The sequence below is a fragment of the Oratosquilla oratoria genome, chromosome 18 (assembly GCF_046742065.1).
Source record: "Oratosquilla oratoria isolate Oo_2021 chromosome 18, ASM4674206v1, whole genome shotgun sequence".
NCBI classification, from domain to species: domain Eukaryota; kingdom Metazoa; phylum Arthropoda; class Malacostraca; order Stomatopoda; family Squillidae; genus Oratosquilla; species Oratosquilla oratoria.
Window position 1 is genome coordinate 23462630 of NC_134794.1, and position 23005 is coordinate 23485634.

At 43.0% G+C, this 23005-nt stretch overlaps 1 protein-coding gene across 9 annotated transcripts in view; it reads right to left on the reverse strand.

Annotated features, from left to right (window-relative positions):
- The window catches only part of Ipp (inositol polyphosphate 1-phosphatase), a 58163-nt gene that overhangs the window by 14562 nt on the left and 20596 nt on the right, over positions 1–23005 (reverse strand). For all 9 annotated transcript variants that reach the window (XR_012967292.1, XM_076201705.1, XM_076201706.1 and 6 more), the window contains exons 3-4: positions 4075–4197; positions 42–183 (exon numbers count right to left, since the gene is read on the reverse strand). Coding sequence is in view for 8 of the 9 variants with exons in the window: in XM_076201705.1 (XP_076057820.1) it covers positions 42–183; positions 4075–4197 (265 nt within the window). In the remaining variant the exon portion in view is untranslated. The remainder of the gene's footprint in view (positions 1–41; positions 184–4074; positions 4198–23005) is intronic.

Consider the following 23005-nt stretch of genomic DNA (forward strand, 5'->3'; position numbering starts at 1 on the left):
TACTTTATCACTTCAAGAGACCTCCATTCTAAAGAACTAACCAATGGGGTCAATCCAGATGCCAAGGTCGTCTGTGGGAAGAGATGGGATCTGTGTGGCAAGTTCTTCCTCCAACGGAAGACTTATGCAAGAGTGTACCACTGATGCTAAAAGAGCAGCTGCTTGTGTATTGCCATTAAGTACCTGAGGAAGAGGAGAACTAACCAGGATGCCTTTGGTAGATATAAATCTATATGAAATGGATAAAATTGCTCAAGCACTTTCAACAAGTTTATGAAATACAGTAAACCCATAATATTCATGAATTTACAGATTTTTTTTCACACAGATACATATAACATATTTCATTGCTGTGGGACACCAATGAGCCTATATCAGATTAATGGGTGATAACAGCAAAGTGACTACATTATGGGGTCCAGGCATAAAGATTAATACCCATGATATTAAAATTAGAAGAAATCTTGGCTTTAAATGTAAACATGTATGAGTCAAAAGATTACAAATGCCAAAAGCTAATCACAATACACTAATGGTGCTACAAGATACACTCATCAGAGGTTTTGACTATACGAGGGGGAAAGCTGATAAAACCATTACACACAAATATACCAATGGCCCTTTCCCCTTATCAGGTGAATGGCCAAGTCAAAGCACATACCTACTTTATAAATGTTAACACTCATTTAATGCTTCTCCCATCAGAGCAACTCATGGACAGGGTCATTAATACATACATATACCAAGACCACTTTCCCCTTACCAGAGAGGTAGCCAAAGTCAAAAGGCATAATTCCACTCCCATTCACAACCTCTCCCTCCCTCTCATCTTGGCTCCTCAAAAGATGATGGTTGATCCCTGCATCTTGCACATTGCCCTCAGAAGCAATGCAGCATGACACAGCACATCCATTGATAGCCCACTTCATTTGATTGGCGACCCCATCTCTCTGTCACCCTCATGTAGAAACATTAAGGATGGGGATCTCTTTGGGCTGTGTTGAATTATCATTTACACATAACCACTCCCTAACACCTCCCCCCACATCCCCAAACCACCCCTTCCATTCATTACAATACCATTTATACACAGCCATTCTCCACTCACCCCTACCCAAGATATTAGAAGATACAAAATATGAATTAACTAATATACTGAAGGATAGAGGAAACACAGTAATTATGGGTGACTTTAATTCAAAAGAAATATGTTGGGAGCAAATGACAGTGAAGGGAGAGAGGAACTCTGGGGCAACGTCCCGTTCAACATGACCATTGAATACACAATGACTCAGTGGATAAGGGAAAATACCAGATACAGAGGTAGTGAAGAACCATCAAGGCTGGATTTAATACTTATGACAGAGCCTGAAATTGTCGACAAAATTGATTACAAAACTCTGATAGGAAGGAGTGACCATATACTAATAGAATTTCAGTTGAAAAAGCAAATGGATCAAAGCAGAAATGATAAACATAGAATAGGAAGACTAATGTACAAAACAAATTTTGAGAAACTCAAAAAATTCTTTTGCAACGTGAACTGGGAAAAATTCCTGAATGAAGAAACAGGGATGGAAGAGAAATGGAATATACTAAAAGAAATTTATAATGAGGGAGTAAATAAATACGTACCACAACAAAAAAAAAAAAGGAAACATACATAAAAGGCTGATACAACAAAAAAATGTAGTAAGGCTAAGGATAAAAGAGATAAAACTTGGAAGAAATGGAAAAAAGACAAAACAAGCAAATGGCTAATGGACATTAAACTAGGAAATGATTGTGTAAAAATACGCGAAGATGAAGAGAAACTACGAAAAAAAAAAAAAAAAAAAAAAAAAATGCAAGGAAGAACCCAAACTATTTTACAGGTATGTAAATGGCAAACTCATGAATAAACAAGAAATAGAAAAGCTGCACCAAGGTAAATACGAATAAACAGAAGAACTGGAAATGGCTGAAATTATGAACCACTTCAAATCAGTATTCACAATAGAAAACTCACCTAACTATGAGGAAATAGAGAGAGATATCCCCCTCAACGAAAGAAATAATTGTAACACAGAAGGAAATCAGCAACCAAATAAAAACCCTTGATGTCAGAAAATCACATTGTCCAGACAGAATTGCAAATTGGATACTGAAAGAATGCATGGAGGAATTAACAGATAAAATATACAATATAATAAAATTCTCACTTCAAGAAGGAAAAGTACCACAGGAGTGGAACAATGCAAACATTGTACCGATTTATAAGGGAGGAAACAAGGAAGATCCATCAAATTACAGACTGGTCTCCCTGACAAGCACAGTAGCAAAAATTTGTGAAAAGGTAATCAAAAATAGATGGGTTAAACATTTGGAAGAAAAAACTATACTGAATCCAATCAATTTGGATTCAGACAAGGAAGATGATGTACAAAAAATTTGATCTGCTTCTACTCAAGATTAATAGATATAATACAAGAGAGAGATGGTTGGGCAGACTGTGACTTTCTGGACCTACAAAAGGCATTTGATAAGATACCACACAAGAAACTAATAAGGAAAATAGAGCCAATAGGTGGCATCAGAGGAAAATTATTGGAATGGATGAAAGACTTCTTGACTGGAAGGAAAATGAGAGTAGTAAAGAAGTAAATTCTCAAATTGGGAAGAAATGATAAGTGGTGTCCCGCAGGGATCAGTACTGGCCCTGATCATGTTTGCCATATACATAAATGACATGAAGGAGTAGAGTGTTATATGAATTTCTTTGCAGATGACGCAAAAATACTAAAGAAAGTACAAACGGAGGAGGATTTCGACTCATTACAACAAGACTTGGACAAGATCTGGAAATGGACTCAAAAGTGGGAATTTGGAAAAAGTAAAAACAGAATATTGATTATAAAATTGGTGAAGAAATAAAAAAAGTAAACTTGGAAAAAGACCTTGGAGTGATGATCAGCAAAGACATGACATCGGACAAGCATATTGATAAAATAGTCAGAGAAACTTACAACTTATTGAGGTCAATAAAAGTGGCATTTGTCTATTTGGATGGGAAAAAAAAAGAAAAAAAAAAAAAAAAAAAAAAAAAAAAAAATAAAAAAAATAGCTACGCTAATAAGACCAAAACTCAAATACACAGTAACACAATGGACACCCAGTGCCAAAAAGAATATAAAAAAGTTAGAAAGAATACAAAGGGCAACAACTGGCACCAACTCTTTCCAAAATTACATATGAACAAAGACTGTCCAAATTAGAATTACCAACTCTGGAACAAAGAAGGGAAAGAGGAGACCTACTATCTATAGAATTATGAAAGGAATGGAAATCTTAGATAAGAATGATTTATTGAAATGGGACATGGGAAAACAAGAGGACACAAAAAGAAACTCAAAAAAGCTTCCCATATAGTGATAGATACTTGGAACAAATTAGACAAAGAAACAGTGTGTTCAAACACTATTCAAGATTTTAAGAAAGGGTCATCTATACATGAGGAGAATTAAACATTTAAGAAGAGGTTGGGCAAAATTAGCCAACAGGAAATCAAGAGTTTATCCCAAGACATCAGCAATATATGTGTTGATGTCAGGAACCCAAGATAAAATATAAACTAATTGCACATAACATTGTGGAACAACACAAGAATATGTTTTGACTCATTAGCAGCAGCATCCAATCTTGTGTAGTATGTCTCTTGAATGAGGTAGTCATCTTTCTGTACATACGTTCAAAATGGGTGGTAGTGGGTGCATGCCTTGCCTGGCTACCTCTCTTACACAGAGGAAGAGGCCCTTGGTATGCAAATACATACATCAATGGGCATCTATGTACATGTGCAATTATCATGCATATTTTACATTATAGGGGGGATTATTCCCTAATCCCCATGAATATTGAGGGTTTTCTGTATATATAAATCTAATACTTAAGTTACAGTATAATTGTGCTACCTGATTAGATCATGCTACATTAAATATATAAAAGAATAAAGGATAAATGTATTAACATATTTGTTTAATCAAAACATTCATAAACAAACCTGAAGAATATAACTATTAAGAGGAGATCACAAACCTTTGCAAGGAGCTGTGCAGTTAATTCCTTTGTTTCACACACCTGGACAGTGATGGTCTCACCGAGTGTGTTGGTAAATTGTGCACTTTCTTCGCCATGCACATTCTGACCAAGATTCGGAAACTGTGTGGTGAAATGGCATCTGTTAAGATAAAAGACTTTCAAGTACATGTGAATGCATTATTCACAGTTTAGAGGAAAAATGGTGAGAATCAGAAATTGTTTTGTGTAAAATGTATCTGTCTATCTGTGCTGTATTAGAATTAGAAATGGAGAGAGCAAGTGGTTCACGGTAAAGGCGGGACTGCACCAGGGATGTCATGTTGCCATGGCTGTTCAATATGTACATGGATGGGGTGGTGTGGGAGGTAAATGCTAGGGTAATGGGCAGGGGACTGGAGCTGGTTAAAGAAAATGGAGAAAAGTGAGAGGTAAGCCAGTTGTTTGGTGATGACACTGTGCTTGTGGCAGGATCAGAGGGGGATTAAGGGAGTTAGTGACGGAGTTTGGGAAGGTATGTGATAGGAGAAAGCTGAAGGTAAATTTGGGTAAAAGTAAGGTGATGAGATGTATAAGGGGAGGGAATGGCAGCAATATGGAAGCGGGTCTTAGAGGAGAGAGACTGGAGGAAGTGGATAGCTTTAGGTCCTTGGGGGTCGCATGTGGCAGGAAAGGGAGGAGTGGAAGTGGAGGTGGATTGTAGTTTGAGAGAAGCAAGTAAGTGCCTTGGGGGATTAAAAAGTATAATGAGAAATTGATATTTGGGAATAGATACTAAGAGAAGATTGTATTTACCTAGTTTATCTAATTGTACTATACGGAAAGACATCTACTACCCCAGGGACTACTGTTAGATGCCATTTGTCATCATCTATCACAAAATGTACTAGACGAATTCTTGTCCATTACCCCCGCTTTGGTGGGTTTTCATAATACCTGATGCCCTACGTGGCATCTATAGCTCACTTCCCTTTTGAATGGATGTACAATACCCAGTGTCCTGTATTATATCAATTACCTGCAACTCATGTATTTTATATGTGTGTGTGTGTGTATTTACCTAGTTGTATTTTACAGGAAGGGGAGCTATGCTCGTGGTTTCCCGTCTTCATATCTTGTTTTATCTAGACTGTTTTTAATTTCGTGTATTGTTTTTGCACACACCACTTTCTCATCTAATTTGTTCCAAACGTCTATTACCCTGTGGGGAAAGCTGTTCTTTTTCAGGTGTCTTCTATAACTGTCTTTCTTGATTTTCTTTCCGTGTCTTCTTGTATTTCTACTATCAATAGTTTCTAAGCCTTTCATGATTCTATAGTTATCAAGTCTCCTCTCTCTTCTTTGCTCTAAGTCTGTACCTCAAGTTTTGCTAGTACCTCTTCATATGATAGTTCTGAGTGTTGGTGCCAATTTTGTAATTGCTCTTTGTATTCTTTCAAGTTTTGTTATACATTTTTTTGTACTTGGTGACCACGTCATCGCTGCATACTCCAATCTTGGTCTTATCAAAGTGACTAGTATTTTCTTCACCATTTCTTCATCCAGGTATGTAAATGCCACTTTGATTGTTCTTATCAAATTACAAGTTTCTCAAAAAATTTTGTTTATATGATTCTCAGGGGACATATTCATAATAATGACTCCCAGGTCCTTCTCATTTTCTATTCTTTAAATTTCTTTTTCTCACAATTTATATGATCCCACTATTCTTTTTTTGCTTCTTCCAAATTCCATTATACTACACTTCTTAATATTGAATTCCATCTCCCACTTCCTACTCCATTCCCATACTTTACTGAGATCACTCTGTAGCGACTCACAATCTTCATAGGTGTTTACTTTTTTCAACAATTTTGCATAATCCGCAAAGAAGCTCATATAACTTTCAATTCCTTTATCCATATCATTAATATATATAGCAAACATTATTGGGGCCAGAACTGTTCCTTGTGGAACTCCACTAATCACTTCATCCTAATTAGAGTTTTTGTCTCTTATCACCACTCTCATTTTTCTTTCATGCAAGAAGTCTTCCATCTATTTCAGCAGTTTGCCCTGTATTCCTCCTGCAGTTTCTAATTTCTTAAGCAACTTCTTATGTGGCACCTTATCAAAAGCTTTTTTCAGGTCTAGAAATGCACAATTAGCCCATCTCTTTCCTGTATTACATCTATTAGCCTTGAATAGAAACATATTAAATTGGTGACGCATGATCGTCCTTGTCTAAATCCAAATTGCCTTGAATTTAGTACACTGCTTTTTCCAAATGCCTTACCCATCTAATTTTGATAATTCTTTCACAAATTTTTGCTATCGTACTTGTTAGAGAGACCGGCCTATAGTTAGTAGGGTCTTCCTTGTTCCCCCTTTATATATTGGTACTATATTTGCTCTTTTCCAATCTTCTGGAACTTTTCCTTCTTTCAATGAACTGTTTATTAGATTATGTATTTTGTCTGTTAGTTCATTGCTGCATTCTCTTAAAATCCAGTTTGCTATTTCATCTGGTCCATGCGATTTTCTGACATCGGGATTACTCAAGTGATTCATTATTTCATTCCTTGATATTTCTATTTCTTTCATAGGGGGGGACTTTCTCCTCCCACTCAATATCTCTAGGTTGTATGTTCTCCCTTGTAAACACCGATTTAAAATGCTTGTTCATAATTTCTGCCATTTCTATTTCCTTTGTGTATTCAACTCCTCCTTGTCGTAGTTTCTCTAATTCTTGTTTGTTTTTCAGTTTGTTGTTTACAAATCTGTAAAACAGTTTTGGTTGATCTTTACATTTTTCTATGACATCTTTTTTGTATTCTCTTTTTTTCTCTCCACACATGTACATATTCATTTCTATAACTAGTATATATTTTCCAATTGTCAGGTCTTTTGTATTTTTTCCATTTTATCTAAGCTTTATCCCTTTTGTCTTTTAACTCCCTACATCTTTTGCTGTACCAACACTTTACATATTCTTTTTTTTTTTTCTCTTCTACTGTTGTTTCCTCCCAGTGTATTCTTTCCCAGTCAGCTTTTTGAAAGAATTCTCTTATTTTATCAAAATTTGTTTTTTCATACATCAATCTTCCCTTTCTATATATTTTTTTTTCATGTATTTTTCCTCATTTAGTTCCAGTTCAACCAATATGTGGTCACTTTTACTTATTGATGTCTTATATTCAATCTTGTCCACTATTTCGGGTTCTGTTGTGATTATTAGGTCTAGTCACGTAGTTCTTCATTTCTATACCTAGTATTCTATCCATTGCGTCATTGTATGTTCTATAATCATATCAAGTAGTACATTTCCCCATAGGTCATCTCCACCCTTCACTGTCATCTCTTCCCAGCAGATTTCTTTACAATTAAAGTCACCCATTATAATTATTCTTCCTCCATTTTCCATTATCTTATTTAGTGTTATCTTTGTGTCTTCTAATATAATTTTGCATTTTTTCTCTTCCCAAGAAGCCGTTTTAGGAAGCACATTATTTACTACAAACTTCCTGCTCTTCCCATCCTTGTCCTCCACTTCCATCACAATCATCTCTACTCTATTCTTTCCATATGTGACATTCCTCACATTTATATCCTTCTAAGTCAGGAACATAACTCCACCCCCTTGTTTCTAGTTCAATAATTATATGCACCATGTTGGGTGGTAGTGGGCCTTTCAATTTTGTCTCTACTATTCTCATTATGTCCAGTTCTTTTTCCTTCAGATCAGTTCGTTCAAGCCTGTTATTAAGCCATCTATATTTGTGTAAGACACTTCATTTTCTGCTATTTCCATCGTGTTTTCTGTTTCCCTTCTGTTTTTCTCTGCAATAAACCATTTCCTCACTTTCATATTCACTACTCTCCAATAAAATTTCTCTTTGTCTGACTCTGTTCTTTTCTAGTTTTTTTCCTTAGCTTCTAGTCTTTTTGTTTTCTCATCCTCTCTTTCCTCTTTATTCATTTCTCTTTTTATCCATACCTGTTTATATTGATCACTGTATGCTACTTTCCTTGTTTTTGCTAAGATATTCTCTGCTGTCATTTGTGACCTGAATTTAACCTTAATTGGTCTGGTCTTATCTGTATTGTATTTCGCTACTCTATATATTTCTTTTATTTGTTTCCCTGTTTCTGGTTCATCTTCTTGAACTACTTCTAATATGTTATTTCCTTTTTCCTTTTCCTCCTTTATTCTTGTAGTCCTATTTGGATTATACATCTCTTCCATCCCTAATATAATTATACATTTATTTTTATCTGCTAAGTCTCTTACTATATTCTCCTTCTCCCTCACTGCTTTAATAACTGTGTCCTTAGTTTGTTCTTTCATCTGCTGTTTCATTATATCTCTAAATTCAATTTTATTGTTCTCTTGTACTTTTTTCCAACCACTTACCTCTTTTGCTATGGACTCTTTATTCTCTTTATTATTCCTCTTTAATTTCTCATTCTCATCCTTTACTTCTCTTAACTGTCTTTTTAATTCTTCTATTTATTTTGTTAGGTTTTGATTCTCCTTCTTTAGTTCTTCCAGTTTATCAACTCTTTGGGTAACTAGTGTTAATTGGTTAAACCTAACCTCCCATGCTTCATTCATTTTTTTGTTTCTCCTCTAGATTTACTAGTCGGGGGAGGTTGTCACCTCCTCCCTCATTAAATCCATAAAAGCAGTTATCTTCTCTTTCCATTGATCTGCTATTATCTATATTTCTGCACTTGACACTTCCTTGTTCTTCCTCGTCTGTGTGTTCCCCTTCCTCATTTCCTTCCATTTTCCTCAGTAATCTCTCTCTTTCACCTTTTTCTTCACCTTCCCACTACACCACAAGCTTTCCCTTTCCATATTAATACAACAAAGGTACTCCCTCACTGTTGAGATCGATGAAACTTGAAGTTTTCCTGGAGTTCCAAATTTCTTTGTCACTTCGACCAATGTGTGTGTGTGTATTTACCTAGTTGTACTTTACGGGAAGGGGAGCTATGCTCGTGGTGTCCCGTCTTCATATCTCATTTTATCTAAACTGTTTTTAAATTCATGTATTGTTTTTGCACACACCACTTTCTCATCTAACTTGTTCCAAATGTCTATTACTCTGTGGGGAAAGCTGTTCTTTTTCAGATCTCTTCTATAACTGTCTTTATTGATTTTCTTTCCATGTCCTCTTGTATTTCTATCATCCCATTTTATTAGATCCTCTCTATCAATAGTTTCTATGCCTTTCATGATTCTATAAATAGTTATCAAATCTCCTCTCTTCTTTGCTCTAATGTCTGTAGTTCAAGTTTTGCTAGTCTCTCTTCATATGATAGTTTTGAGAGTGTTGGTGCCAATTTTGTAATTGCTCTTTGTATTCTTTCAAGTTTTGTTATACATTTTTTTGTACTTGGTGACCACATCGTTGCTGCATATTCCAATCTTGGTCTTATCAAAGTGATTAGTATTTTCTTCACCATTTCTTCATCCAGGTATGTAAATGCCACTTTGATTGTTCTTATTAAATTATAAGTTTCTCCAAAAATCTTGTTTATATGTTTTCAGGTGACATATTATTCATAATAATGAATGTATGTAAGTGTATGTATTTACCTAGTTGTATTTTACGGGAAGGGGAGCTATGCTCATGGTGACCTGTTTTTGTATCTCGCAAGATCAAGTTTGTTCTTAAATTCTTGTATTGTGTTTGCACACACTATTTCTTCATCCAATTTGTTCCATATATCTATCACTCTGCGTGGGAAGCTGTTCTTTTTCAGGCCTCTTCTGTAGTTATAATTTTTATGTTTCATTGCATGTCCTCTTGTTTTTCTTCTGTTCCGCTTTAATATGTCCTCTCTATCAAGGCATTCTTTTCCTTTCATAATTCTGTAGATGGTTAGTAGGTCCCCTCATTCTCTTCTTTGTTCTAGGGTTGGCAATTCCAGTTCAACCAGTCTTTGTTCATATGTCAGGTTTGCAAGTGTTGGGACCAACTTTGTCATTGCTCTTTGTATTCTTTCTAATTCTTTTATATTCTTTTTTGAACTGGGTGACCATATCAGTGCTGCATATTCCATTTTTGACCTTATCAGTGTTTGTAATATTTTCTTGATTATTTCCTTATCCAGGTATTTAAAGGCCACCTTTATTGATCTCAACAAATTGAGATGAGGACCAGGAGAAGCAAGCCAATGGCTCCAATGAAATCAAAGAACTCAAAGAAGTGAGGCAGCGTCTGGAGGCAGAGAGAGATGCAGCTATAAAGCAAGGAGAGGCAGTGAGCAGAGAATATGATTGCCTCATGGAAGAGCATAGCAAGATTCAGGAAGAACTCAAACAGGCTTTGGGAACAGAGGACTTCAAGAAGGAAGATTAAGGAGTTCTGTCTTTGGTCTGAAAGGCCAAATCTGACAGCCATCCTAGTGGATTATCAGTTATTCCCGTATTATACATGAAAATGAAAGAGTGCAAAACAAGAATGAAAAAAAACATGCTAAGCTATTAACCCGTTAACTCCGATATGCCGCCCGGGAGGCAGCACTGGGGAGAACCGATATGCCGCCCGGGCGGCACGATATTCAACCCCTTACAGAAATCGCATTAGATTTGGTAGCGTTTTCATACTTTTAGGGAAGTTTGTCTGACTTGTCAACACTGCCCAGAGAATGCTACGATGCCAGTTAGTGCTTTCATACACGCGGTAGAGCGTTGATAACGTGGTGACTCGGGAGTGCTTTTTGCATCTTATTTATCGGGATTATCTACCTCAATCAGTGTGATATTAGTGTAAATATGCCTCAAGGAACTAAGAGGAAGCTTTTGTATGTGAGTGTCAGTGATCCATACGATTGAGAACCAAAAACAGAGGAAAGTGATTGTGACACTCATAGGCCACGCAGGGCTAGTGATGCTTCACAGCCACAACTTCAACCACAATCACAACCACAACCAGGCAGTGACACTGATAGATGTAAGGGTGGAGTAAAAATCAAAGGAAAATGGAAGTATGTGCCTGTGTGAAACGTAAAACAACCACCTGCTGCCCCCTGCAAGTTATCGTACATCTGGCTCGCCTCTTCCCTACTCCTCCTCCTGTATTCCACCAACCACAACACCACCCCCTCCTCCACCACGTCATTCCTGCATGTTTATGGTGCCCCAGAACTTGCTCTATCTATCTGGTGCAAAAGGTGCTTGAAACCAAACTGCACTGATACCAACCATTGTGCAGGATCATCTGAGCCCGCCGTAGCATGCCGCCCGAGTCTGGTAGTAAAAATTGCCGCTACTGATTCTCGCACCAGATCTACAACTTCCGACCTTTCTCATGGCCATCCTAGAGTGGGTATATGTTTTCTATGTGTCTTGGCCAATATGCCTGAGTATTCCAAAGAAGTTAAGCATAATTTTATTCAATTTGGTAAGACTCAATTTTTCGTCATAAATTCGTCATCAGAGACAAATTGATTTGAGGGGTCGTCAGATTTTACGGGTTAATCCCTTCCCCTCACTCTGTCCAGGTAGATTAGGATGATGAATGAAATGTTATGGAGAAGCACAAGTGTTGACTGACTCTGAAGAGAATGTTATTTTATTCTATTTATTTATTTTTATTATCTTATTTATTTATTTTATTTTCCCCGTCTGGGGTATTGGCTGTATGTTATTGTGGCAAAGTAGCATGCAGTTGATACTTTATGGTCTATATGGGGTGCCCCTAAGGACCAGAGCCACACATCATTTTATCTGTGATAGAGTTGGGCTGCAAATAAATTTCGATAAAACCAAACTAATGTGTATGAGCAGAGAGGAGAGGAATGTAGAGGATGTGTTTTTCGAAGACAAGAGAATAGAGGTGGTAGAGAGTTTCAGATATGTAGGTGCAGCAGTAACAAACAGAAACAAGATGAAGACAGAAATAAATATAAGAATCGCTTCAGCAAACAGATGTTATTTTAGCCTTTTACCAATATTAAAAAAGAAAAGTATATCAAAAAAATACAAAATTAAGAATCTACAATACAATCCTACGACCTATAATTTTATATGCCAGTGAGACATGGAGCTTAACAAAACAAATGGAACAAAGACTACTGGTGTTTTAGAATACAATATTGAGGCGAATTACTGGACTAGTTTTTGATGAAAATGAAACAAAGGTGGAAAGGGTGACACAATAATGATCTGAGAGAGATAACTAAACAAGAGAAAATAACAGATCTTATAAGTAGAACAAAACTGAAATGGGCTGGGCATGTGGTGCATATGGAGGACCATAGAATTCCAAAATGAGTTATGATGGGTAAAATGCCTAGAAGAAGACCCAGAGGGAGACCTGGAATGAGATGGATGGATGGTGTGGATGAAGAGGAATAAATAAAGCAACCTGGATGGAAGCAGCACAGGACCGAAGGGCATGGAAAGGATTGCTGTTGGCGGACCAGAATCTACACAAGGTTCAAGATCCAGCGGAGTGAGTTAGTAGAGGAAAACTCTGTGCATAGAGAAATGATGACACTTTTATACTACGACTGTCCCTCCGTTATGCTGTCCCCCAACCCCTTGTTACTGTCCTGTACCATTTCTTTGAATATTCATTTCCTTTTTTCACCTACCCTGTGGTGGGGGAAAGAACGCTACCACCAAGTCTTTCCACTCGAGTCGTAAAAGGCAACAAAAAATGGGGCAGGGGATGGGATTAGGAGTCCTGCTACCTGTGGCCCCAAAAGGGGACATTCCTAAAAAAAAAAAAAAAAAAAGTAAAGGCATAAGAGGGTCTGGGAGTTTTCCAACCAGTACCCTAAGGTTTGGGTCTTTTAATGTGCATGGATGTGGTACAGATGAGAGTAAAACAGAAGAGATAGGCAGTATGTTTGTGAGAAGAAAGATTTGTTGTTGTTGTTGTTGTCGTTCCCTAGACTGTCTGTCCGAGCAATCACATCTCCCCAAGGAATGCCACAGCCGAAACTGGGTTTTCCCACAAATCCTTCATAGAGTGTATGTTGTGTTGTTTGCGTACATGATTGTGTATAATGCAGTCTTCCATTATGTGTTGTATGGTATGGGGGGAAGTGTTACATCCTGGGCAGCTGTTCACAATGCAGTCATCCAGCCTCTTCTGGTAGCTTAGAAGTGCTGGGTGGTGGCCGCACCGCAGTCTGGCCATGTGGACTCTGTCCTTTCATGGGAGAGAGGATTCAGAAGGGTGGATATCAGGGGGTCTGGTATGCAGCAGTGTGTTGTCTTTCAGTGTGTTAATGGAGCGGTAAGTGATATGATTATGAATATGTTTCCGGAGGCTGGCATTTGGTGGTTGTGGAGGAAGAGAAGAGTATCTGTGTGTGATACAGGTCTTTGGGTGTTGTTTTAATGTTTCTTGGTGTGTGTGGGTGTTCTGCTATGTAGTGTAGTGGGTGTGATGTGTTTGTGGTGGCTGCGGCAAGTGTTTGTGTACCTCTCATGTTGAGGTGGTCCTTGACTTTGAGGACTTTTGTTTCATGGTGTAAATGGTCTGTAGGTGTTGTATTTGTGCAGCCTGTAATTGTTTTTAGGGCTTTGTTTTGTATGATTTGAAGGGTGTTGTGGTGTGTCTCACTGCGATTAGGAGCCCATGCAGGACTCGCATAATTCATCACTAAGCGTATGCATCGTTTGTATATTGTTGTATTAGTTTCTTTGTTTTGTCCAAATGTTGTTCCAGTGATTGACTTAACACCTTCCATACGGTGACGCCAATGTAGGCGGCATGATGAGCAAGTGGGTACGCGAGGCTGCCATATCGGTGTCTTGATTATATTTATTGCAGTTGTCCCTGCGTGACAGCCATACTCTATAAACTGGCTTCATCACATTTTCTATGGTTATCAAAATTCACAGGTGAAAGAGAGAATGAACGATACAGCGGTGACTATTTTTTTATAATGCGAGTATTATGACGCAACATCGTACATCTGGCAGCTAATGCTGCCCGCGAGATTTTGGCCCAGAGTGAAGTGGTTAAGTGCGTTAAGTCTAGGTATGCATTTGTTTTTTATGTTTGTGATGTGTTGTTTGAAAGAGATGGATGTATCGTATTAGGTCCTGGAGCCGCAGCGTCTACGTCGTGGGACCACCCCCCCAACCCCAAGAGTTGGGGGCCAAACGGCGGGAACCAGCCCTGGCCACTGGCTCTATGCAGGTGGCACCGATCCCCAAGAGGAGCTACGACTGCCTTGGGGAGTACCACAATCCTTTATTTCTCAACATGCACTGAGAAGAAAGATGGATGTGCTGGCTTTGAGTGAAACTAAAATGAAAGGGAGGAGTGAGTGTGAGTTTGGGAGTGTAGCTGGGAGGTACTCAGGAGTGAAGAGGGGACGAGGGAGATAAAGGGTGGCTATACTAGTAAGTGAAGAGATAGGTAAGCATGTAATAGAGTGGGAGGAGGTTTCTTCAAGGTTGATGTGGATGAAGGTGAAGCTGGGAAGGGAGATGTGGGTTTTCATAAGTATGTACGGGCCTGGTAGTGAATAGAGCGTAGAGGAAAGGGAGGCTTTTTGGGTAGATTTAAAAGAGTGCATAGAAGGATTAGGGAGAAATGTCAATGTAGTTGTATTGGGAGACCTTTATGCTAGGGTAGGAAAGAAACCAACAGACGTAGTGATTGGGAAGTATGGAGTTCCAGGTAAAAATCATAGTGGAGAATTGATGGTGATGTGTCTTGAAAGAGAGTTGATGATAGCAAATACCTGTACAGTGTTTAGGAAGAAAGTCAAGCATAAGTACACATGGGAGAGGGTGGTGGATGGAAGGGCGGCAGATAGAGCGTTAATGGACTATATAGTGGTGACCAGGAGTATGGTAGAAAGAGTTAAGGATGTACATGTTCTAAGGGGAGAGAGTGGGGGAATATCAGATCATTTTCTGGTGGAAGGTAAAATGAGAGTGGAGAATTGGTGGAGAAAGAGGAAAAGGGCAGAAGGTAGGGAGGTACTTAGAGTGAATTGCTTAAATGAGAAAGAAAAGGAGAAGGAGTATAAGAAGTAGAGAGAGGAGTAGGAGGTAGTGCAGGATAGAGTAGAACTAGGAGTGGAGGAGGAATGGGGATGGTTCAAGGAGGGAGTCATAAGGTGTGCAAAGATGGTGTGTGGAACAAGGAGGGCAGGAGGAAATAGAAGGAAGGTTGGTTAATGGTGGGATGAGGAAGAAAAGAAGGGTGTAGAAGAGAAGCAGGCTTTCATAGATTGGCTACAAATTAGGACGAGGGAATCTTATGATAGGTACAAAATAAAGAGAAGGGAAGTTAAGCATAAGATAAAGGAAGCAAAGAGGAGAGCAGATGTGAAATGGGGTAAGAGTATGACAGAAAATTTTGAAAGTAATGAAATTATGTTTAGAAAGAAATTAAAAGAGGAAGAGGAGGTGAATTAAGTAGAGACAAAAAAGTAAAAGGTGCAGATGGGGAGATGATAATGGACGAGAAGGCAGTGAGAAGAAGGTGGGCAGAGTATTTTAGGGAGTTGCTAAATGCGAAGGAGGATAGGGAGGGAAAGGTAGTTGCAGTGGGAAACGCTAAGAAAATGAGTGATGAGTGAGGAAAATGGAGGAGAAATAGGGAAAGATGAAGTGAAAGCAGCTGTTAAGATGATGAGAGCAGGTAAGGCACCTAGGTTGGATGGATGCCATGCAGAATGTCTGAAGAAAGGAGGTACAGTTATGGTGGACTGGCTGGTGAGGTTATTTAATGTTTGTTTAAGCGAGGGTAGAGTGCCGGAGGACTGGACGAGTGCCTGTATAGTTCCGCTTTACAAGGGAAAGGGGGACAAGTGGTGCTTATGTGAACGAGGTGTTGCAGGAATCCTGCAATAGTGTGCACGTCGAACCGTGCAGTATCGTGCAGTGCAGTTCAGCAGTGGAGCCCTATCGAGCTACGCGCTTCGGCGGGCCCCTAGAGGATCGAACAAAGAGATCTTCATTCCAACCCCTAGGATACAGCGCTTTGGTAGAGCGCCCCCGACGCGGCCGCATCCCACATAGTGAACGCGCTTACGTCACACACCCCAGCTGACTCGCGAAGACCGCACCCCAAAGCCCGGTCCATGGCACAAAGGAGCGATTCACCCACGTCTCAAGACAGCGACGTCGAATTACACGCCCCACCCGCGCTCACGCAAAATGTGACGCTTCCGCGGGATGGCGGTAACGACGCCGTGCAACGCCTAGAGGCGAGCATAGCGGTGGTCCGAGAGGAACGGAGGGAAGACCGCGCGAAAATGGACGCAATGGCGAAAGCCCTTCAACAACTCCTAACTTTTGTCGCCCGCACGCCGCCCCCTCCATCGAGCCCTCCGCCGGCTTTGCTCATCCCGGCCTCTCTTGTCGCCGGAGCGCCGCCCACTCCCCCGCCGCCGGGCAACCTGACGGTCCTACACCCGTCACCGTTGCAGGCCGACACCAAATTCCAGTCGTGGCGCCGCGGCTGGGCCGACTACGCCTCTATGGCCGGCGTCAATAGGATGCCGCAAGACATACAGCTTATACAACTCAGATCGTGCTTGTCTCTCGGCGTACAGGCGGTTTTGCGGAATTCGCTGGACATCCCGCACGATACCCCACTCTCCGCCGACGAAGTGCTCGACCGGCTGCAATCCCACCTCCGGGACGCGCGAGTCGAGGCCCTCCGCCATCCACACGCCCAGGCCGATACCATTTGCGTTCCGGGACCAAGTGAAGGAGGAACTTGACTCAATGGTGCAGCAAAGTATCATCACACCTGTCGGCGAAGAACCTTCGGAATGGTGCCACCCGATGGTTCTCGTGGCCAATAATAAGGGCGTACGCATCACGGTCGACCTGACGAAACTCAACTCTACGGTAACGCGCCCCACTCACCCTTCACCCACGCCGTTTGTCCGCAGCGTCACCCCCCCCCCCCGCGAGGTTCTTTACGACGGCGGACGCCCTCCACGGTTACTGGCAGATAGACCTCGCAGAAGAGGACCAGCACCTGACTACGTTCATCACCCCGTATGGGCGGTACAAGCACTGCCGGGGACCGATGGGCTTCGCAGCCACCGGCGACGCCTACTACCTCCGGGAAGACGCGGCTCTGCAAGGCGTGGCCAACTGTGTCAAGGTGGTGGATGATATCCTTCTGTTCGACGACGGCCTCCCCTCCCACTTTCGGAGGACCCACCACATGCTTAACAGGTGCCGCGACCACGGCATCACTCTTAACAAGGAGAAATTCACAGTCGCCGCCCCCAGCGTCACCTTCTGAGGCTACCGACTCTCCGCCGACGAGGACAAGGTCAGGGCCATACGGGACTTTCCCACGCCCGCCAACCTGACCGACCTACGCTCATTCATGGGCTTGGTGAACCAACTGGCGGACTTCACTCCGGCCATAACGGCGGCGGCTCAACCCCTACGGCCTCTGTTGAGTCCCAAGCGCTCATTCACCTTCATCACGACAAGGCTTTCGCCGACGTCAAGCGAGCTCTGTCGTCACCGCCCGTGCTGGTGCCCTTCGACTCCTCCCTGAAGGGTACTGCAGACGAATGGGTCGCGCCTTTACGGCATCAGGTACGCTCTCCTCCAGGACCACGGCCAGGGGCACCTGCGTCTCGTCCAGTGTGGCTCGCGGTTCCTGACGGACGCTGAAACCCGCTACGCCGTGATTGAATTGGAGATGCTTGTGGTCACGTGGGCAGCGTCCAAATGCAAATTGTACCTGTTTGGAGTGCCCCAATTCACGTTGCTGACGGACCATCGTCCATTCATCCCCATCCTCAACTCATACACCCTCGACGCCGTCGAGAACCCCCGCCTACAGCGGCTTAAGGAAAGGCTCTCGCCCTTCGTCTTCACGGCGAAATTGTGCGCAGGGAAACAGCTCTGCACACCCGACGCCATCTCACGAGCCCCGGCCTCCCGCCCCACGCCGGAGGACGAGACCGACTGCGACAAGGACGCCGCGCATGTCAGGAGCATTGTCGCTGGCAGCACCGGCGCCCGCGAGGACGGCCCGTCGCCCGACGCTGACAGGACACTCCAGGAACTCCGGGCCGCGGCACGGGCGGACCCCGCCTACGGTCACCTGCTTACCTGCGTGTCCTCCGGGTTCCCGTCCAACCGCCTCGCCCTACCCAGCTCCGTCCTCCCGTACTGGAAGCTCCGCGACGTCCTCTTTGCCGACGGGGATCTGGTGCTCTACGGCCAGCGTATCGTGGTCCCCGCCGTTCTACGGAAGCGTACGCTAGCTCGCCTCCACGACAGCCACCGTGGCGCGGAAGTCACCAAGCGCCGGGCTCAACAAACAGTCTTTTGGCCCGGCATTGACTCCAACATCAAGAGCACGGTGGAGGCCTGCGAGCCTTGCTAGCAGCGAGAACCCCTGCTGTGCGATGACCACCCCACCCGGCTCCTCCCCGCCCTGGGCGTTGGCCAGCACGTGCGGATTCAGGACCGAACGTCCCACTGGTGGGACAAGGTCGGCGTGGTCATGGGCCACGGCAGGTCCAGGGACTACGAAATTCGCCTTCTGAGTGAAAGAATCTGGTGGCGCAATAGGCGACACCTCCCTCCGTTGGCCCCGCCCCCCGGCGCCGCCGCCACCGTCGCGCCTCTTCCCCGCGCGGACCCCCCGCGTCGCCTCTGCGAGCGCAGTGTGTGTGTGTGTGGGGGGGGGGGTATAGTGTATTGGGCATAGGACTAATACGAACTAGAGCACGGATGGAGTGCTGCGTGCCCGACCCCAGACGCTCTCCATCACAAGGCCCCCTTCACAGATACAACAAAGATCCTTTATGTATGTGTTCTTACAGCACCTAGCACCTTCGCCCACGGGCAGTTGCTTTGTAGACCTCTTGGGTACTTGACGTGCCCCCTCTGTATGCATAACCTACCGATTAATAAACCCATGAACCGTACAACCTGTTTCACTGCTGTGCCTGCAACAATCCTTGCAAAGGAGGAAAGCTGTTTAGAGCAGTTAAGAGTTTTTATGAGAATAGTAGAGCTTGTGTTATGATTAGAAATGGAGAGAGTGAAGGTTTGAGGTAAAGGTGGGACTTCGTCAGGGATGTGTTATGTCGCCCTGGCTGTTCAATCTATACATGGACGGGGTGGTGCGAGAGGTGAATGCAAGGGTAGTGGGTAGGGGTTGGAGATGGCTAAAGAAAATGGAGAAAAGTGGGAAATAAGCCAGCTGTTGTTTGCTGACGACACTGCTCTTGTGGCAGGATCAGAGGAAGGATTGATGAAGTTAGTGACAGAGTTTGAGAAGGTGTGTGAAAGAAGGAAGCTGAAGATAAATGTGGGCAAAAGTAAGGTGATGAGATGTACAAGGGGAGAGAGTGACAGCAGGCTGAAGTGAGTATTAAGAGAGAGACTGGAGGAAGTGGATAGCTTTAGATACTTGGGTGCGAATGTGGCAGGAAAGGGAGGAGTGGGGGGTGGAGGTAGAATGTAGATTGAGAGAAGCGAGTAAATGCCTTGGTGGATTAAAAAGTGTAATGAGAAATAGATATCTTCTTGTTAAATTGAATAGCCACTGACGTTCTGACGATCTGTGTAGCTGATCGCTCAAAATTGCCGAAGACCTTTTCTTCCTCATTGTATCAGAGAGAAGATTACTCCAAGAAAATAGATATCTGGGAATGGATGCTAAAAGGAGGTTATATGAAGGAGTGATTGTGCTGACAGCACTGTATGGGGCAGAAACATGGAACATAAGAGAGGAAGAGAGGAGTTTGAATGTGTTTGAGATGAAATATCTGAGAAGTATGATAGGGGTTACTAGGCTACATAGAATGAAAAATGAGGTGAGGAGAAGAACAGGGGTGGAAAGGGAGTTGGGAGATAGGGTTGACAGAAGAGTATTAGGATGGTTTGGACACATGGAAAGAATGAGTGAAGAAAGATTAGTAAAAGAGGTGTGGAAGGCAGAGGTGGAAGGAGCGAATATGAGGGGGCATCCTAGGATGAGATGGATGGATGGGGTAAAAGGGGCATTACAAAAGAGAGGAATGTCTGTTGAGGAAGGATGGGAGAGGACAGAAGATAGGGGTGAATGGAGAAGGGTTGTGTATGAATGATGCTGTGATGCATGAGGGGGGAGTGGGTGGGGGATGGGGGGTGAGGAAGTATGTATGAGAAATAATTTGACGCAGCCCGAGGGGATTTCTCCCCTTCTTCTTCTTTTCTGCATGAGGAGACAGAGAGAGGGGGGGGGGGGGGGTCGCCGAATTAATGAAGCGGCCTTGCTGTGGATGTGCTGTGTCTTGTGACACTACTTCTGACCCAGGGCAGTGGACAGGATGCTGGAATGACCCATCATCCAGTAGGTGCCAAGATGAGAGGGAGGGAGGAGGGTAGATGGGAGTGGAATATGTAGGGGATGGAATGGGTGGGAGTGGTTTCTATGCCTTTTTCTTTTTGGCTACCCCCCCTGTGTAAGGGGGAAAATAGCCTTTGGTATATGTATGTACACTCAACCCTCGATTTAGTGGACCTTGAATTTGCAGACAAAAAAGTGTGTCCAGTAGTAACAGTGAAATTCCGGACGAAGTCCGTAACATGAAAACTTGTTTGATAGGTGTCTGGTAGTAACAGTCAAATACTCGACAAAGTCCGTAAAATGAAAATTTGTCTGATAGGTGTCCAGCAGTAATGGTCAAATAGTACTGGACAAAGTCCATAAAATGAAAATTTGTCCAATTGGTGTCCAGTACTAATGGTCAAATAGTACTGGACAAATTCAGCAAAATGAAAATTTGTCCAGTAGAGTCGCTTTGAATGTGGTGCCACAGTGCAAATGTTGACCGGTAGATGGCGGAGCGAGTGGTAACACCTGCCGCCGCCATTGTTGTTGTGGTCTGTGCAGTCCGCTTGATGTTCACATAGCGTACCTTGTCCATTGTCTGCAAATTTTCAGGTCTCCGTGTGTGCGTCTGTACCAACATGCCTCCCAAGGCCTCACACAAGCATTTGTCAGTGCAAACGAAGCTGGAGCTGCTGAAGAAGCTGGAACAAGGGATATTCAATAGAGTTGTCAGGGGGGAGTCTGGCAGTACTGACATGGAGGTGGAACCTTTTTGCAAGAAGCTAAAGAAAATAATTGTGAATGAAGGATTAAATCAGTCACAGATTTACAATGCAGATGAGACTGTTTTTTTTTTTTTTTGCGCTCAATGCCCAAAAACAGTCAAGTGAGGAAAGGGGAGGAGTCAGAGAAGGGAAAAAAGATGAGCAAGGAGAGGATCAATTTACTGATGGGTGTGAATGCAACGGGAATCCACTGCCTCTCCCTGGTTGTTGTGGGTAAAGCCCACCAACCCAGAGCTCTGTGGCCTGTAATGAATTCTCTGCCTGTGCTATATTTTCATTCCCAAAAGGCATGGTTTACCAGCACAATTTTTTCTGAGTGGTTTGCTAAGCATTTTGTGCCTGCTGTGCAAAAATTTCAGACAGAGGTGTTGAACATTGCCCCACATGAAGTGAAAGTGGTGCTACTGCTAGATAATGCTCCAGCTCGCCCTAGTGAAGAGACCTTGGTGAGTGGTGATGGCAGCATTTGAGTGATGTACCTTCCATCAAACACGACTTCAGTCATTCAGCCCATGGACCAAGGTGTCCTTTCAGCAGTTAAGAGAAGATATATTCACCGTTACCTGGAAGAGGTGCTAGCTGTGGAGGAGACAGAGAAAGATCAGCGAGGACAAAGAACAATTGCAAACTGCAAGGCCCACACAATCAGGTCAGCAGTGTTCAACTTTGCCTACAATTGGGACAGTATGAATGTCTCCACCATAGCCAACAGCTGGAACAAGCTTCTGACAGGGACTAATAGTGAGCCAGATTTTGAAGGTTTTCAAGCAGAGGACATACATCAGCAGCTTCGTCATGGAGGGGAAACAAGCACCACTATAGATGACGTCCATGAATGGATTGACGAACAGGAAAATCAGGATGCCTATGAACTGATGGATGACGAAGACATTATTGCATCAGTGACACAGGCTAAGGAAAGTGACAGCAGTGATGGACAGGATGAGGATGAAGTGAAGAAGAAAAAAATGTCACATATCCATTACTGTACTGTGTGGACACGCTGCTGGACTACACCACATACAGCAGAGTCCCCGAAGCTTGTAACCACTACACACAATTTCACCTTCTGAGGGAGTGTTATAAGAGAACAATACATGACAGGCAAGCAGACCAAAATTAGCAGCTTCTTTGCCCCCAAGTCACAGCCGGGCAGTTGATGCACCAGCCACCTTAGTCAGCCCTGCCAGCCCACAGCCTGGCATATCAGGTACAGCTGATGCACCAGTCAGCCCTGCCAGCCCCCAGCTTGGCATATTAGGTATACAGCTGATGCACCACTCAGCCCTGCCAGCCCCCAGCCTGGCACCATGGATACAGTTGATGAACCAGCCAGCCCAGTGTGCCCTGTCAGCCCCCACCTGGGCACCATGGATACAGCTGATGCACCAGCCAGCCCAGTCAGCCCTGCCAGCCCCCAGACTGGCACCACTAATCCAATGGAGATCCTGTACTGTACATATGTAAATACCAGCAACTAGATTTAAGGTAAGAAATGGTTCAATTTCTTCTTTATATGTAATATACATCATTATACATATGTACTGTAGTGAAGAAAGATTAGTAAAAGAAGTGTGGAAGGTGGAGGTGGGAGTGAATATGAGGGGGCATCCTAGGATGAGATGGATGGATGGGGTAAAAGGGGCATTACAAAAGAGAGGAATGTCTGTGGAGGAAGAACGGGAGAGGACAGAAGATAGGGGTGAATGGAGAAAGGTTGTGTATAGAAGAGGCTGTGATGCATGAGGGGGAGTGGGTGGGGGATGGGGGTTGAGGAAGTATGTATGAGAAAAAATTTGATGCAGCCCGAAGGGATTCCTCCCCGTCTTCTCCTTTTCTGCATGAGGGGACTGAGAGGGGGGGGTCGCC